The following is an 18,318-nucleotide window of genomic DNA, read 5'->3' on the forward strand; positions in this document are numbered from 1 at the left end:
AACAAAAATAATAACAAAAAATAATAAAATAAATTGTGTCTGTGTCCGTCTGACCATAGTTAACAACCAGTATTGGCTGACCATGTCAGAGAGTGTGTAAACTGACATACAATGAAAGAACTGTGGTTATGTAATGGCTGTTTGTCACCTCGGTTCACACTCACAAATCCTTCTACAATTAGATTAAATGAAACTTTAATGACCCTCATGGGGAAACTGGGATAATAGGATCCAGCAAAGAGAAAATAGGATCTCAATATGGCTGCAAGCAGAAGCTGGTGGAGTGAAGTGAAGTGGAACAGCAGATTCATTCACCACTGAATCGACATATTTTCATCTATTTCATTTCAATTTAAAAGTCTGCTTAAGATTTTGGATAGAAAAAATGTAGTTATGAATATATGTTTACTGTGGAGCCACAAACATCGAAAATGACACATGACAGACACTTAAACATTTCCAGCTGGCTCGTAATGAGCAGCTGAAGTGCGAGAGAGGTCAGGAGGTTCATGAGACTGATGCTGCATACTGAAGGTGGTACAGACTGTGAAATGTTGTCACCTGGCTAACCTTCATGCTCTGACATTCCTCCATGTTTAAATTCTCCTGCTTCAGTCTGCTGTTCCCGTCCCTTTGGAGGCCACAGTCAGTCCTAATGATGTGATGGATGTGTTGAACATTAGGATGCTTATGTAATGAATGAGGGAAGTGTAAACATGACATCAGCATGGAGTAAACGCTGTACGCCTCTCTTTGTGGGCTTTGAGCCTTTTAGTTGTATTAGCAGATAAAAGTTAATGGTTTAATTGAGCTGTTTTTTGTGTTACTAAAGTTTTCAGTGGAGACGTATATGAGACTCATGAGGTTATAATGTACAGGTATGTTTTGGGAAAGTAACCTGGACTCACTAGAGATGTTGAAATGATGTAGACGATGATGTAGTGATGTAGGATCTTAATTAGCACCAGCTACCCACCAAACGAAGGTAAATATTTAGCAATGGCTTGTAAAGTCACCAGGCCATACACCACTGTGGCATACAGAGAAAAGGCACAACAGAAAGACTTGATGGACTGTTATATAAAGGCAACGATATTGGCCCTAGAACTTTTGATTGACAGTCGAGGTTCACTTAAATCTAACCGACAGCCAACAATAAAAAGATGGCCACACACGTACGATACAGGCCCACTTGTTACTGCATCAACTTCAGTACCTCACATGTCAATTTTCATGTGAAGGAAGAGCTCAGGATGTAGCGAGTGTGCACCGGCCAAGAGAGAGTGATGTTGGATGTGCGTTGAGCAGGCAGGTGTTGGCGATTGGAAAAATTAAGCAGTAAAGTGGTGGTAAAGATGCAGTGTAGGTTTCAGTTTGCCCACGACTAAAGTCCTCAAGTCTTGGTTCCCAGCATAGGCCGGAATGTTCATGTATGCATGTGTACAATATCCTCCCACCCCTTAAAAGTAGGGCTGCCCTGAAAGCCATGGTGTGATTCAAACACTGGAATTTAACAGAGGTTGAAGAAGTACTCAAATCTTTTTCTCCAGTAAAAGTAGTAACACATCCTACTGCAGTGTAAAAATATAAAATTGTACTAGCATCAAAATATCCTTAACGCACCAAAAATAAAAGTACTCATTGCAGAATGGCTCATTTGAGAGTAATATACATTATGTTATTAGATTATGATTATTGATGCATTAACATGTTCATCACTTTAATATTGTTCATTGAGGACAAAGATTTCAAAGCTGGCAGATATGATTTCTGAGTGGCAGACAAAAAATGCTTGCCACAATGGCAAGTAGTCAAGGTGGGGGAAGAAATCAATACAGCATAGTAGCGAGATGTTTTTGTGTGGCAATACTGTATCGTCACACAGTGCCATGTATTGATTTTTTATTACATAAATTATTAATATTACAAATACAAATTAAACTTTAGGTAGCCTACTAGAATAATAAAATCAATAGCTTTTTCAGTCCACTAGATACATTTTTCTGCGTGAGATGAACAGACTGAAAACTTTATCTTGTTAGATCAAACAGATGTTCACAAGTTGACAAAAGGTACATATACATATTTAAAGTCACAATAATATTGTAATGTGACTCAAGTATCATGATAATATATCGTGGATCCTCTGGTGATTCCCACCCAGAGTAGGAAGTATAAACATTAACTTCAGACTCTGGACGTAGAGCTAAATACTACACAAAAGAAAATCATATTTTCAGAAAATGTTCCGTCGATGCATACTGTAGTATCAAAACTGGTTATAAAACAATCTAAACAAAGAAACTTAATTCTCTCCCACCGAAAAAGACATGAGTAAAGTGAGTTTAAGCATCGACTGTCTGTTCCACCCAAGATACATAAATATTAGTAATGCATCAGTCAGACAATATTTTGATTTGTGTATCTTTGTCTTTTATAGCGGATGAAGTCCCAGAGCTATCGGCGCCAGTCAGCCCCGTCTATGGTCATCAGCAAAGCTCTCACCAGGTCCAAGACTCTCTCCAGGTAAACTACAAGACAACAAGGCTTGAGGCTTGGCTGCACTGCCAGTGTATGTTGCGGTTTACAGTGAATTTGCAGCCACAATTCCAGCCCATACTTATATATACATGTGTATGCACTCACACAGCAGTTTAAGTCATCCCAGTTGTGTTCATGTTGTAAATCCTGCAGGTGTTAGTTGATATTCAGTGTCTTAACAGGTACCAGCTCATCAGGGTGAGCAGGTCAGTTACAACATCCTTAGAATCATCCAGTTCACTTACACAGAGGTCAGTGTGGTCAGGACGCTGAAACAAACCCTCAAGCTACACTCTCAAACACGTGTACACACACACACACACACACGCTTGCACGCCCCAGGCACAACCCCGAGTGAGGTGTTGAATCCACTTGGATAGATAATCCTCCTGTAACCAGACTTATCAGAGGATCAGGCATCTATTAATAGCTCTTTCTTTGAACACACTGACTGAGAAAGTGAAGAAGAAATAACCTTGTTAAAAAGCTCTTGCACAGGTGGAGCAGCTCACTGGACAACACCCACCAACCACACCCCTCAAAGACAGGGTGATGACAGTGTGTATGTCCCTGCACGAAACTCTCACTCTGACTGTCGACATGGTTAATAGGACATAACACTCACAGATGAAATCACACCATGTAATAATGTTTACAACTTTTTTTATTCTTTATCCAACGAGCACTTTTTCGGTATGACTTGAGATCTGACTTTCTGAAATCTGTAGATTCCCAGACTCCTTAATGCACTCAGCTCTCAACCTAATCACCTATAGCTTGAAATGACATAACACGATTTATATAATGAAGTCCTTTGATCTCTTATTAATCTCTATTGAATCCCAAACACAAGTCAAAATGGGTCATGCAAAATCAGTGTACATATATACAGTATATATATCAGTATCTGTTGCAAGGCAGTGATTATAATTGATATTTAGAGAGAGTTTTTGATCAGCTGAATAATTAAAAAAGACCCAGAATATTTTAACATGTAAAATTCGTGTCACTGTTTTTGTGTTCCAGAGACAGCGTCCTGGTTTCTCTGTGCCCAGAGACGTGCTCACTGGTCCAGTCCTTCCTCACCGGCTCTGATAGGTCCTTTCTTCTTCACGGACATGCTCAGCTGAAGACTGGGATGCAGACTCAGGACAGACACCTGTTCCTGTTCAATGACACACTGGTGATCGCCAAAGCCAAGTAAGCACAAGTGTGTTTTGTTGTAATTTTATCCTTGTGCGGAGCCGTTTGGGAACGTTTTGGCTGCTCCACACCTTGGTCTAAGTGTTTTGTCACTCTGGTGCTCACGCCTCTCTCTGCTGCTCCCAGGTCAGCCAACCACTTCAAGCAGAAGGCTCAGGTGTGTGTGTGTGAAATGTGGACGGCAAGCTGCATGGACGAGGTGTGTGAGGGAAGCACGAACCCAGAAAGGAGCTTCGTTATGGGCTGGCCCACCTGTAACTGTGTGGCTACATTTAGGTGACACATATACACTTATATACACCTTTCGCTAATACAGATGCTGTATGTCCCTGATGGATTGTAGCTACACTGGTCCAATGAGATAATGGCCACACTTTGTGCTGATGTCTCCTGAAGATTTACATACATCTTCCACTCACTCTCAAAGTCTCTCACACTAATGTCCATTGATAGCAGTCCAAAACACATTAGCGCAACAGAAATGTCCTGAAATAAAATAAAATAACTTTAAATGCACCATTAATGTCCACATAAAAGCACGTCATCAAAACTATACATAAAAGTGAAACAAATAAAAGACAATTACCGTGTGCACCTCAAGGTCCATGTATAGAATATTGTTACTCTGGAGTCGTATGTTCTTTGTCTGCAGCCATGTTGCTCTGGCCCACAATGCCACTGACCACATAACATCACATTTGCTACAATGCCCTCAACTAGACTGTGGTTTAGACATGTTTTTACCTTTTTAACACCTTATGTATTACATTTTCAATCACCTTTTAATGACTATATGAACTTTAATGCTTATGAATTTATAACTGAGACATACACAATAAACATATCCATGTAACTGCGTTACATGGCTAATTGCACAGGATAATTGTAAAATACGTATTAGTGTGCGTATCATTAAAATGTATAAGTTTATAAATATGAATATGAAAAAATGAAGCCAACTCGGAAGTGCCAAAAACTGCAGTTCCTCTAGTGGCCACTTGAGGCTGGCTCCAGAAGCAAGTCAATCCCCATAGACCCCCACGTTAAAATACCAACTTTACCAGCTGAAATAAACATGTTTACAGCCTGGTACAAAAAACAGTTTTAATGTCCATAGCTAACTTCCCATTTCATGACAACTTTACGGGTAGTGAATTTTATATATAACTCACCATTTACATTTTATTAAGGCTTAAAGTTACGCATGATTAAGGCTGAGTGACAGGCTGTCTGCTGATAGGCAGATAGTGTCCTCGACTTTTCAGTCAGATGCACCCCTCGCTCCTCCACAGTGCCAGCCATTCATCCAAATATGATCACCTCTGACTCAAAAAAAAAACAAAAAAAACCAAACAAACAAGATGGCTTTGGCCGAAATACTGAACTCGAGGTTTCAGAATGGCAGTCCACAAACCAATGGGTGATGTCATGGTAGTGGTGTACATTATTTTTAACAGTCTGTGATAAGCATATGTATATCCTCCTGAGACCCATGCTTGTTTTTATGTATGTATTTTAATTTCTCCAAGCTATTTGGGATCAAACACTGTTAACGATAATTAAGTCCCAATGTCCTCAAACGAGACAATAATAAAGTCGCAATGTCTTCAAGTGACTACTTTCTAATTAACAGCGTCTTTGCTTGTTACTGTTGCTAAACTTGTCAAATTTGTATGGCGTATCATACTACTAATATCCTTGATCATAAAAAACAAATTTAAACCATTAAACTTTATCAGTTTTTGTCGACTTTTGCGTCGCGGTCAGCTGCAGTCTGAATTGGCTTAGGTGGCCGCCATCTTGTTTACATGATGGATAACATGAATTTGTGTAGCGTGGTCTTACTACCAAGAGATGGCACAAAAAGTGTCCACGAATTAGACCTCGGTTAAGCAGAAGGTATAAGGTCCAGTAAAACCAAAATGTAATGTCCTCTAATGAGAACACAAGGTCTCAGGAGGATATAGACCAATATATAATAATTATGTAATGATAGATATGAAGAATACTTGCGTACAAGTAATGTGTAGTCTGTGTAAAATATGTACAATATATAAAACATTATTATTTGAAATAAGTATAGAAATATATTTATTGAATATAGAAAAATAGATAAATGAAATTAATATTTTATAACTTATATACACCATATATAAATAACAATGTAATAGGTATGTGTATACAGTAATATAACATTAATGAGGTAAGATGCTACAAAGTAGCTGTCATGTTGTAAGTGGTGGTTGACGGTGACAGAGACAACAGTGTTAAGCTCTTGTTAAAAGTCTGACTGCTGTCAGAATAAAGGACCTGCAGTAGCGCTTCCTCTTACACTGTGAGTGTCTGTTGCTGAAGGAGCTGTTTAAGGCCCTCACAGTCTCATACAAGGGGTGATGGGTGCTGTCCATGATTGACGTCAGCTCCGCTAACATCCTCCTCTTACCCACCTCCTCAGTTAAATCATTAGGACAGCCCAAGACAGAGCTAGTCTCATTATTACTGTAAAGCAGTTCAGTCATTTATGTTGCTATTAATCTGCACACTCAAAGACACAGAAACAATATTAACACATTTTATTGTATTTGTTTTATACCACAGTACTCTGCAGGTCTCAACCTGGACTGATGATATTTTAATGGGATTCCAAGTGACACAGTTAAACTCAAACATTATCTTTCTGTAAACTTTGCTCAGCTTCACAGTTTACGTTCACACCACCCCACGTCAGAGGCTGTAAAATGTGTTAATGTTTCAGTAGGAAATATGTTGGTGATGCTGTAAACTTGACCTGAAATGCCAAATGAACAGAAAACAGACAGGATGAGCTGTAAGCACTTGGAGTCACGATGAATTATATTTCAGCAGTTTTCTATCCTGCTTGACCGGAAGTTAAATAACATCTTCTTCTCCTTGTTCACCTCAGCTCAGCAGAGCAGAAGGAGAAATGGCTCTCCCTCCTCAAAAGGTAAACTCTACCTTCATGTATCCACATAAAGTGTGTTCGTATGTGTGTGAAGAGAAGAGAAACCTGACGCATCATGTCTCCTCTGTGTTCTCTTTCCAGTCGGATAAAAGAAGAGAAAGAGAAGGAAGAACCTAAAACCATTCCTCTGAGAGTGTACGGGAAGGGAATCAATACTTTTGCTGTTGTAAGTTCACTCTGATAGTGCCTCTACTTTCACATGTGTGCACTAACATTTTCTATACAAACACTTGTCCTATTTAAACCTCAGACAATTAGTTTGGTATGCTCCTGACTTCTGAAGTGAGAGTGAACACCATGGTGAGATTGAAAGAGCTGTCTGAGGCCATCAGAAAGAAGATTGTAGCAGCTTATGAGTCTGGTAGAGGTTTAAAAAAATCTCAAAAGAATTTGAAATCAGCCATTCCACTGTCCTGAAAGTGGTCTACAGGTGGAGGACATTCAAAACAACTGCCAACATGCCCAGATCTGGCCGTCCAAGCAAGTTCACCCAGAGAGCAAACCGCAAGATGCTAAAAGAAGTCTCCAAAAACCCTACAATGTCATCATGGGACCAACAGCAGGCAGGCTCTTGCTCCAAGTTTAACTTTCATGGGAGGTGTGCAAGAAGGAAACCTTTGCTCTCTAAGAGAAACATGAAGGTCAGACTGACGTTTGCCAGAGAGAACCTAGACAAAGACCAGGACGTCTGGAATGATGTGCTTTGGACAGATGAGTCTAAAATTGAATTATTTGGACACCATAACAAAGGGCATGTTTGGCATAAACCAAATACAGCATTCCAGGACAAGAACCTCATACCAACTGTGAAACATGGAGGATGAAGTGTCATGGTTTGGGTAGTTTGAGTGGGTGGAAGTTCGCTGCATAGATCAGCCTCTCATTGGGCGGAACGAGCCACCCGCTGAAGTCCCGCCCTACCACCTCCGGTTGTGTAGCAGTTTTCAACACGTCCTTTACTAACTTTTGCAGTGTTTGATCTTGCAGGGATGTAGCCATTTTTCTGCCATGGTTCACGTCCTGTAGGTGATATTTTTGTGGGCATGGTACACCAAAACCTGTTTCTCCCCCGGCAATATTTTTGCAAGCGCACCGTTGCTGTGGCACCGCCCAGAACGATTGTGATTGGTTGAAAGAAATACAAGCAGCCGGGGCGTTTTTTTCTCCAATCTTAAAGTGAGAGTCGGCCCAGCCAGACCTTTCTTTTCTTGAGAAAGGTCTGGTGAGTGAGACTGTGGTTTGGGGAACTGGCCAGCTCACCATCATAGAATCCACCATGAATTCTACCGTGTATCAGAGGGTGCTTGAGGAACGCTTGGACCCTGCAACATGACAATGACCCAAAACATAACAGTAAATCCACCAAGGACTGGCTGGAAACCAAAAAATGGAGAGTCCTGGAATGGCCGAGTCAAAGCCCAGATCTTAATCCCATTGAGATGCTGTGGGGTGACTTGAGACGGGCTACAAGAAGCGTCTCAAGTCAAGTCAAGTCACAAGTTATTTTCAGCTAAAGGGGGTAGCTATTAGGGGGTAGGATGTCCTAACGTCTTCCTCAGTTAGAATACGCCTTTATGTTGATATCTTTTGTTTAATGAGTAAAACAAGGTAATTTTTGTTGTTTACGTGCAATTAAATCACTTCACGATATGTGAACATTTCTTAATAAAGAACTGAATATTTAATGGGGTGTCCTATTTTCTCACGACTGTATATATGTAGTGATACTTCTTGTGTTTGCTCTGTCCTCACAGTGTAGAGTATGTGATGTCATGTTGATCCTGTACCATATATGTCCGTGTGTCCTTCTCCCCCCATTAGACCAAGACGCTCCCAGTCAGCAACTCAGATTCAACCAATGAGGTGGTGCGACTGGCCCTGCAGCAGTTCAGCATCATAGTAAGTGAAGAAAAATTTTCACTTGCGTTTATAAAAGTGTAGTATGTGACATGACAACAGTTCATATTTAACATATGAAAATGGAGTGGGCATGAAGAAGCAATAAAAACTGATATCAGCACTTTAAATAAAACGTATAACTTTAGGCTGAGACTATTGTAAGACCAATTACAATCACAACTGTGTGTCTGTTTAGGTCAAATATACAGATAGGCTGCCTCATTTTTCCTGGACAAACCAAGATACACAAGATACAGTTAAATTAAAGGATGACAAGAAGAACAGATTATGTGTTTTGACTTATTACAAAAAAGTACACAGTAGTTTTTAGTTTGATGATTTCTTGTACAACTGCAAAATAACCCTTAGAGACTCATCTTTGTCTTTTTTAGGGGAACAGGGTGCCTTTGGGGGACATAGCAGGTCGACTGTATATGCCACATAGAAGTGATATACATCATCTGAAAGCTGGGAACCTGAAAATTAATTTGAGATTCAGCTCAGCACTGGGTGTCAAGTTGTTCTAGTAAGGGCTTAGACATTCCCATTCCCATGCTCAACTAAGTCCCATAACTTGTTGAATCCATTTTTTGGGTTGATGCCAAGTGTTACACAGATTTGGAGCTAAATTTAGGCATTTTTGACTGCTCTACAGTTGATAAAAATGGTCAAAATCCATCACAAATACCACACTGGGGTTCAAACTTGCCTCCTTATTGCAAAAATTTCTGTCTAGGATCCAAAATGGGTCATTTGTAAGATTTGTGTAGATTGAGGATTTTTTGAAATGAGTCATAGGAGTTATGTGATGTCAGTGTTTGACTGTCCAAACTCGTTAAGGCCTAAATGTGCAGTGTGTAAATTTAAGTGAGATTTAATGGCATCTAGCAGTGAGGATCGCAGTGTGCAACAGGCTGAAACTTCTCTCAGTTGGAATTCTTTCAGAGTTCATTGTTCAGGAGGCATGGAAATAAACGGACCCAGTGTTTAAAACAGGTAAAACACTGAATAAAGCAGTTTCACATGACAATTGAGTGTGTCTCCTACACTGTTTAATCTGTACTCACTTTTTAATCTGACAATTTAAGATGGATAAATTCAGAGGGTTTTCACCAGGAGACAAATGATCTGTAGAGGTCTTTTCCTCTCGAAAACAGTCTCCTTGATTAAAACACCAAATGAAGCAGTTTCACTTTAAAAGCGTGTCCGCAGCGAAACGCTCATGCCCCTATGTAGAGTTAATGTTTGGTTTGTCCCTTCAGGACTACTGTAGAAACATGGCGGTGCAACACGGTAATGGGGCAGCCTGCGAAAAAACAAATATTGCTAGTATTTTCAGGTGATTATACACACAAAAAAAACATACTATATTATCTTATATTTAATTTTTGTCAGTGTTTCCCCTGTATCCTCCACACTGGAGCTGTAAGGTAAGACTCTGACAGTAGCGTCATGATAACCTCACCTGTATGAACATGTGTCAGTGTTGAGGCTGTTAATTAGCCTCATACCATTGTGTTTTATTGATTTAGCAAATGTTTGGTGGTCCACCTGTATTAGCGCTCTAGGACTACTCGTTAATCGTCGCAAATGTCGCCGTTTCGCCGACAATACCAACAGAAGTTAAACTGCTTAGCTGAAGTGTGAGCTAACTGCAGCTGCAGCCTGTTGAGCTCTCATTATGAGGCGGAGCTAACAAGATGGCCGCCATCATTGAATTAATTGCAGCGTCACCAGAGTATGTCAATTAGCGCAGTGAGACAAAAACATGAAGGGAGGTGAGATTCACACCGTGATGAAGAATTACTTAATGACATGGAAAGTTTATTGCTACATGTAGGCTATATATATATATATATATATATATACAGTACAGGCCAAAAGTTTGGACACACCTTCTCATTCAATGTGTTTTCTTTATTTTCATGACTATTTACATTGTAGATTCTCACTGAAGGCATCAAAACTATGAATGAACACATGTGGAGTTATGTACTTAACAAAAAAAGGTGAAATAACTGAAAACATGTTTTATATTCTAGTTTCTTCAAAATAGCCACCCTTTGCTCTGATTACTGCTTTGCACACTCTTGGCATTCTCTCCATGAGCTTCAAGAGGTAGTCACCTGAAATGGTTTTCCAACAGTCTTGAAGGAGTTCCCAGAGGTGTTTAGCACTTGTTGGCCCCTTTGCCTTCACTCTGCGGTCCAGCTCACCCCAAACCATCTCGATTAGGTTCAGGTCCGGTGACTGTGGAGGCCAGGTCATCTGCCGCAGCACTCCATCGCTCTCCTTCTTGGTCAAATAGCCCTTACACAGCCTGGAGGTGTGTTTGGGGTCATTGTCCTGTTGAAAAAGAAATGATCGTCCAACTAAACGCAAACCGGATGGGATGGCATGTCGCTGCAGGATGCTGTGGTAGCCATGCTGGTTCAGTGTGCCTTCAATTTTGAATAAATCCCCAACAGTGTCACCAGCAAAACACCCCCACACCATCACACCTCCTCCTCCATGCTTCACAGTGGGAACCAGGCATGTGGAATCCATCCGTTCACCTTTTCTGCGTCTCACAAAGACACGGCGGTTGGAACCAAAGATCTCAAATTTGGACTCATCAGACCAAAGAACAGATTTCCACTGGTCTAATGTCCATTCCTTGTGTTTCTTGGCCCAAACAAATCTCTTCTGCTTGTTGCCTCTCCTTAGCAGTGGTTTCCTAGCAGCTATTTGACCATGAAGGCCTGATTGGCGCAGTCTTCTCTTAACAGTTGTTCTAGAGATGGGTCTGCTGCTAGAACTCTGTGTGGCATTCATCTGGTCTCTGATCTGAGCTGCTGTTAACTTGCGATTTCTGAGGCTGGTGACTCGGATGAACTTATCCTCAGAAGCAGAGGTGACTCTTGGTCTTCCTTTCCTGGGTTGGTCCTCATGTGTGCCAGTTTCGTTGTAGCGCTTGATGGTTTTTGCGACTCCACTTGGGGACACATTTAAAGTTTTTGCAATTTTCCGGACTGACTGACCTTCATTTCTTAAAGTAATGATGGCCACTCGTTTTTCTTTAGTTAGCTGATTGGTTCTTGCCATAATATGAATTTTAACAGTTGTCCAATAGGGCTGTCGGCTGTGTATTAACCTGACTTCTGCACAACACAACTGATGGTCCCAACCCCATTGATAAAGCAAGAAATTCCACTAATTAACCCTGATAAGGCACACCTGTGAAGTGGAAACCATTTCAGGTGACTACCTCTTGAAGCTCATCGAGAGAATGCCAAGAGTGTGCAAAGCAGTAATCAGAGCAAAGGGTGGCTATTTTGAAGAAACTAGAATATAAAACATGTTTTCAGTTATTTCACCTTTTTTTGTTAAGTACATAACTCCACATGTGTTCATTCATAGTTTTGATGCCTTCAGTGAGAATCTACAATGTAAATAGTCATGAAAATAAAGAAAACGCATTGAATGAGAAGGTGTGTCCAAACTTTTGGCCTGTACTGTATATATATATATATATATATATATATATATATATATACTCACAGTATAAAATATGAACCACTACTGAATGTTTAAATTTTTCAAAGTAAATGAAAAAATATTGGCAATTACCTATAATAGACTTAATGATGTAATTAAACAAGGTTTGTTACAGTAGCCTAATTATGTCACCTGAGAAGGGGACAAATGCTGAGCTCACTATAAACGGCAGAAGCTGAAATGAAATTACTTTATGACTCTATTTTTACTTTTATTGTAGTGGTTGTGAAATTAATTTATAAACGTCTTATCTAAGCTCTGTCTTTTAATTGACCAAGCAACAGTTGGAACAGCTGTAAAGAGGAGCAAAAACAATGTACAAAAAGTACAATGTAAAGGTGCCCTGAAGTGATGCCCACTTTTGTAGCAGTCACATTACAATATTGCATCATTTCTGGAGTGAGCTTTCCCCCTATATCCTCATTATGAAATTGGCTACAAATCCATATTTTAAAGCTGATACTTAAAAAAAACTCTTCCCTAGGCAGGATTCCCACAGTCATTAAAAACCTCGAAAAGTCATGCAATTTCACTGTTACATTTTCCAGGCCAGGAAAAGTCATGACATTGGTATAAATCATTGAGAGTTTGGGAAAAAACATGTAATCTGTTGTGTGTAATGAAATTGTCACTGTAATCTTCTGTGGATAATCTTACACATAATGTAACGTAACATAATGGAGAATTTATTTCCTGTAGCTGTCGACGTATTGTTGCTCTAATAATTCATGAGGCTGTGATTATCCTAGAGGTCACCAGAGGTAATTTTATACAGTGATGTCTGTTTAAAAATGGTCTCACTACATTGAAATGGCTACTATGGGGGCGAACATCATCACACATGAATACAAATTGGGCTAATTATATCCACAAGAGTCTCAGCTTTCCAGTCTTACCCAAGTCATGCAATTTCAAACACTCTTTGAAATTCATGCAATTTCAAAGAGTGTTTAGTGACCTCAGTATGAAGAAATATTCAAATACACCAATTTTAGAATAGGTGATAAAAATACATTTATACTGCATGCAGAAAACTGAATGTGAATAGTATAAAGTGGACATGTCTGTAAAGGGGAGACTCGTGGGTACCTATAAAACCTATCTTCATTCAGATATCTTGTGTTGAGAGAGGTCAGGGGATTTTTTTAAACTCCCAAATACTGTTATCAGTATAAAGCTGTTTCCACAGCAGCCAGCTGCTCCGCTAACTGACCCATCATATCAGCTGACCAATCACTCAGAAAATTCATTTATTTGAGGGTGTGTTGCTCTTCCATTTTTTTTTCCACACGTTCCTCATCTTTAAACATCCTTCACGATGGCAGTCCTTGAATGGAACACGCCCCTTTTTGCCAACTTTGTGGCCGCACACAATGCATGCTTAAATTCATTGTTTTAAATGTAGAGGTGCAGCAGGCGTGCTGAAACACCAGAGCGACACCAGAGTGATGTGCAAGCATTCCTGAGCACCATTTTTTCAGGGTGCGATGGCTGTGTCCTGAGATAAACAGAGTTAAACACAGCATCACACACTGCACATCGTATGTCGAGGAAAAAATGATCACAGCCGACAGATATCTTTCTCCTCTTCTGTAAATATCAGTGGTAAATTTGGTCTTTGGTCAAAGTTGGTCATGTCAGTGCTGGGCTACCCAGAGCTTTACATCAGTGTCATGGACATTATTTTAGGTGGACACACTTAAAAAAACAGTGCCTGAAAGAAAATCAGCCCTGCACTCAGGATTTCAGGTCAGTAGGGTATGATACAGTGCTTGTTATGGTTGCCAAGCAACCTCAGATACATCCTGCCTCCCTGCTTTTTAAAGTTCACACAAGATTAGCACCCTGCGTCCAACCTTGTGTTTTCAAAGACCTGGCATGTGTACGGCCCCTTAGTTCAGCAGCACGAACATTTCCTTATCAAACACAGACAACAAAGGACAATGTTTTCACAGAGACCCCCGTAGGCTAATGTCCGCTCAGTTGTGCTAGTTGCATGTGATGTAAACACACAGCATGTGAAAACTGAAAGAGAATACTTTCCTTTGTCACATCTGAGCTTCCTAAAATGTGTTCCTCCTCTGCAGGACAGGCTGTGTGGTGTTTAAGGCATCTTGTTCTCTGAGGCTGTGCAGAGTGTGTCCTGTTTTCCTGACTGTCTTTGTCTCTGTTTTGCTCAGGGGAATGTAAAAGACTTCCAGCTGTGGGTCATCTCCAAGAGGGACAACACCCCCTATCCTCTAATAGGTCAGTGAGTGAGCTTTGACACCGGGATGAGATGTTTTTAGACTCACTAGTTCCATTCATTCCTACAGAAGAGTGTGTGTTGTGTTGCCCAGGTCCTGCAGGATGCAAGCGAGGGGTCCCAGTGTGTGTGCTGTAATGTTATGGTGCTGTTGAGGTTTAAGGCAGCTGTATCAAGCCTCCTCTTGTCCTCTGTCTCAGGTCATGAGTTCCCCTTCAGTATCCAGATGAGTCATGTGAGACAGACGATGTCTCAGGGAGGTGGGAGCAGGGACGTGGACAGACAGAAGGCCATGCAGGTGGAGCAGATGCAGGTGTACAAGCAGTGTCAGTTCATCATGAAGCCTCGACCTGCTGAAACACTGCAAGTATCTGCAGGTGAGATCGTTATTCATTCATAACTAAAATAGTAGATTAACTCTGTGTGCTGATGCATTCTGGGATACTGTGTTGTTTCTTCAGAGTGGTCTCAGAAGACATTTAAAAGGAGGCGTTCTCTCATCACCTGGGCCTTCTGGCGAGGCTCCTCCTCTCACCTAAATGAGCTGTCTCTCGCCGGCGCACCCCGCGGCTGCCTGTTCGGACAGCCGCTCAGCTCTGTTTGTGTAGATGACACTCTGCCAAAACCAGTGATGGTGAGTGATGGTGATTAAAATCAGTCATGCCTTGTTTCTCCTTTTCTCTCACTCAGTATTGTAACGATAAAGAAATACAGAGTTCCGACATTTTAAAGCAACTTAGATATAAGTATTTTTAGAACGTTTCTAATGCCACACAGAATGACATTTAACCAAAAAAGCCGCAGCCAACACCCAACCGGCCCGTTCTCCCTGTCAAACAAGCCGTATGTGTTGTGAGACTCTCTCCACCTCTGTCTGCAGGAGACCAGAGAGAAAGGCGTTTTTAAAAGTCTCTGTGTGTTCAGCTCTCAGTACGTCTGTAGCTTCTCTCTGAATCTCTGTGGTTTAGAGTTCAGTTTCTCTCCTGCGTCCTGTTTTTACTTTAGCTATCTGCTTTATTTCACTGTTTCATGTTCACTATCCGCCATATTGGAAGTTGTGTGAAGTTGCTGCTTGAAAACTCAACATTTCCTGATTTTGCTGCTTCACAATTAAAGTTTTTACATAACAAAATAACAGAGAATTTTATTTTGAAGACTCTATAGGAATTAAAATATGTTTATTACAGAATTGGCCAAACTTTGTTAGCAGCTTTTCTTCAATAAAATCAAGTGTAATAATACGGCAGGGAGGAAAAGTAAAAGCAGAATCAGCCGGTGAGATGCTGATGAAGAGCTGCAGACAACAGGCTGCAACCTGATGAAGACGTTAATGTGAGAGGCATCCTGTAAATTATTTTTTAAAAAAAATAGATGCCACCATTTATTTTGAGATGCAATGGCAGAAAAAACAATGCATAAAATTCTTACTCCCCATGTGTTATCATTTTTAAAACTTTTTAAAGATTGATTTAAGACATTTTAATTCTAATTTAGACCTTATGTTTAGATTATATAGTTAAGTGGCTATTAAGACCATCTAAGGATCTGCAGGAACCCTCAAACAGCTGGAAATAATCTCCCTTACGTTCTCTCTTCTCCCTATCAAGGACATGATGGCCTTCTTGTACCACGAGGGTTCTTGGACACGGGGGATCTTCCGGCGGCCAGCGGGGGCTCGGGCAGTCAGGGAACTGCGGGAGTCTATCGACAGCGGAGAGTTTCAACTTCCTCTGACAAGAGACCATGTCTTTGTCATTGCCGGAGTATTTAAGGTGAGACAGTGTGAGATTGTGAATTTGAATTGGATAGATGGGTTTAAAGAAAAATCCCCATCTTTTTTGCTCATAAACACAATTTAATGAAACTAAGTGGCTATAAAACCCAAACCAGCATCATGGTGACACAGTTTCTGAGTGTATTTGTTTACACGCATCGCTGTTAGTTACTTTAATGACCCACATCTGTAAGCACAACATTAATCCGCTTCCATCCACCTGAGCCTCTGTGTGACACGCCATGCAGCTTCGTTAACAGGACAAGCTGTTCACAACAGAGGTGCCGAGATTGGCTTGTTAATGTAATCTGGATTATAATCTGTTATTATCTGGAGGGATAACAGAGAGCCTCTGTGCACGAGTGCTTTAATGTGTCCTATGTTTACATGACAACACACGAGATTTCTTATTTATATTCACTAATATATGTTGCAGCTGTGATACTGTCGATCAATTTTTGAGTTCAGTTAATGGGAGTACACATCTCTTCATCATATCGAGTAATCAAAATATCTTAAGTACAGGAACAAAGTGAAGGAATAAACATTGATTTGTTTTTTTTTGTTTTGTTTTTTTATTCTGAATGATCATTTTCATATGTTTTATGATTTACTGATGTGTGTGTGTTTTCAGGATTTCTTGCGCAGCATCCCAGGCAGCTTGCTGTGTTGTGAACTGCACGAAGAATGGATGGACGTGCTGGAGGAAGAGGAGGAGGAGGAAGAGCAAGTGCAGGACATAAAGAGGTAGCATGCATGTTGGAACACATGCTTTTTCAGATGCTCAGAGATTTGGCTGTTCTTCATGTCTAATTATTCTCTTCCTGTTTCCTGGTTCTGTCTCTCTGCAGGATGATTCGTCGTCTGCCCAAAGAAAATGCCCTGCTGCTACGCCACCTGTTGGCCATGCTACACGGTATCGTGGGAAACGCCCACGAGAACCAGATGACGAGCTTCAATTTATCAGTGTGCATTGCTCCCAGCATGCTTTGGCCTCCTGGAGTGCCCTGTAGCCCGGAAGTGGAGGGAGAAGGAACTAAGAAGGTAAGGAAGGGGCAGGAAGAATAGTGTAAGACAGGTTCTCTTTATCAGTTACATGATCGATGGCTGTGTCTCAATTCAGGGGCATTTGAAGACCGATTGCGTCACATCAGTGCGACCAAGGCTGTCCCATTTCTGCTACTGCCATTTTGACTTGGACACGCAGGATTGTTGTAATGTTGCAATGCAGTTAAATCAGTCTGTCTGGGCCACGTCACAGTTTAGGAACAAAGACAAGTTTGTTAGTTGTGTCTGCGGGCTATAAAAAGACACAGAAAAACATAGTGAGCCAAATGCCACCTTTAGTTTCTTAACTCCTGCGATCCTGGGATCAGGAGAACTTCATTTACTCTGTGGTTTGGAAATAAAAGTGGTTGCAAAAAAAGTTTTACACCACAGCCGTCATTAACTGAACGGCTCAGTTATGTTTGTGTTATAAGTATCATGCACTCTAATGTTGAGCTGCCTAAACTGAATGTTATTTTTGGAACAAGATTGTTGTTTGTTATTTCACCTGCTAACGAGCACTTTGTAACGCCTCTAAAGCACAACAAGCTTTCCTCAATGTAATGTCTCAAATCAGCTTTATAGACGGGTGAAAGCTCTCATTTACAACAGGTTGACTGTGACAGGAAAAAAGCAAACTGCAGTTAAAATGTCCTGTAAAAGCACTCTGTTCCATAAAGTATTTATCATTGTAACGTTAACTGCTCTGAAATGATGCACTTTAAATGTTGGGGGCAGAGACAGGAGTGTCAAAGTGCTTCCACACAGCCTTGGAAATTTTGAACACTGTGAAATGCTGAGCAATTGTCACACTGTTATGATTGAACCTTTAGTTGTTACACTAGTTTAATATCAACCTGTCTCTTCCTCTTGTGTGATGCAGGTGTGTGAGCTGGTCAAGTTTATGATTGAACACTGTCAGCAGATTCTGGGAGAGATTCCCTCCACCCTGTTTGGAGGGCCGCCACAAAGACTCAACACTGACGAGATGGGATCAGGTACAGATGTGTTTCTGTCTTTAACTGGAGAGAGATGATAGATTCATGGTTACTGTCTATTTCACATGCATTTCCTGCATAGATTTAGATT

The 18,318-nt window shown here is 40.7% G+C and overlaps 1 protein-coding gene across 1 annotated transcript in view; it reads left to right on the forward strand.

Annotated features, from left to right (window-relative positions):
- The window catches only part of LOC117250006 (rho GTPase-activating protein 20-like), a 31,477-nt gene that overhangs the window by 3,631 nt on the left and 9,528 nt on the right, over nt 1–18,318 (forward strand). Inside the window, exons 2-14 of the mRNA XM_033615933.2 lie at nt 2,441–2,526; nt 3,568–3,741; nt 3,871–4,020; nt 6,668–6,709; nt 6,809–6,893; nt 8,549–8,626; nt 14,344–14,410; nt 14,609–14,785; nt 14,870–15,042; nt 16,016–16,180; nt 16,817–16,929; nt 17,034–17,226; nt 18,113–18,227. Of these exons, the coding sequence (XP_033471824.1) occupies nt 2,441–2,526; nt 3,568–3,741; nt 3,871–4,020; nt 6,668–6,709; nt 6,809–6,893; nt 8,549–8,626; nt 14,344–14,410; nt 14,609–14,785; nt 14,870–15,042; nt 16,016–16,180; nt 16,817–16,929; nt 17,034–17,226; nt 18,113–18,227 (1,618 nt within the window). The remainder of the gene's footprint in view (nt 1–2,440; nt 2,527–3,567; nt 3,742–3,870; nt 4,021–6,667; nt 6,710–6,808; nt 6,894–8,548; nt 8,627–14,343; nt 14,411–14,608; nt 14,786–14,869; nt 15,043–16,015; nt 16,181–16,816; nt 16,930–17,033; nt 17,227–18,112; nt 18,228–18,318) is intronic.

This window comes from Epinephelus lanceolatus, chromosome 24 (genome assembly GCF_041903045.1).
Source record: "Epinephelus lanceolatus isolate andai-2023 chromosome 24, ASM4190304v1, whole genome shotgun sequence".
NCBI lineage: Eukaryota > Metazoa > Chordata > Actinopteri > Perciformes > Serranidae > Epinephelus > Epinephelus lanceolatus.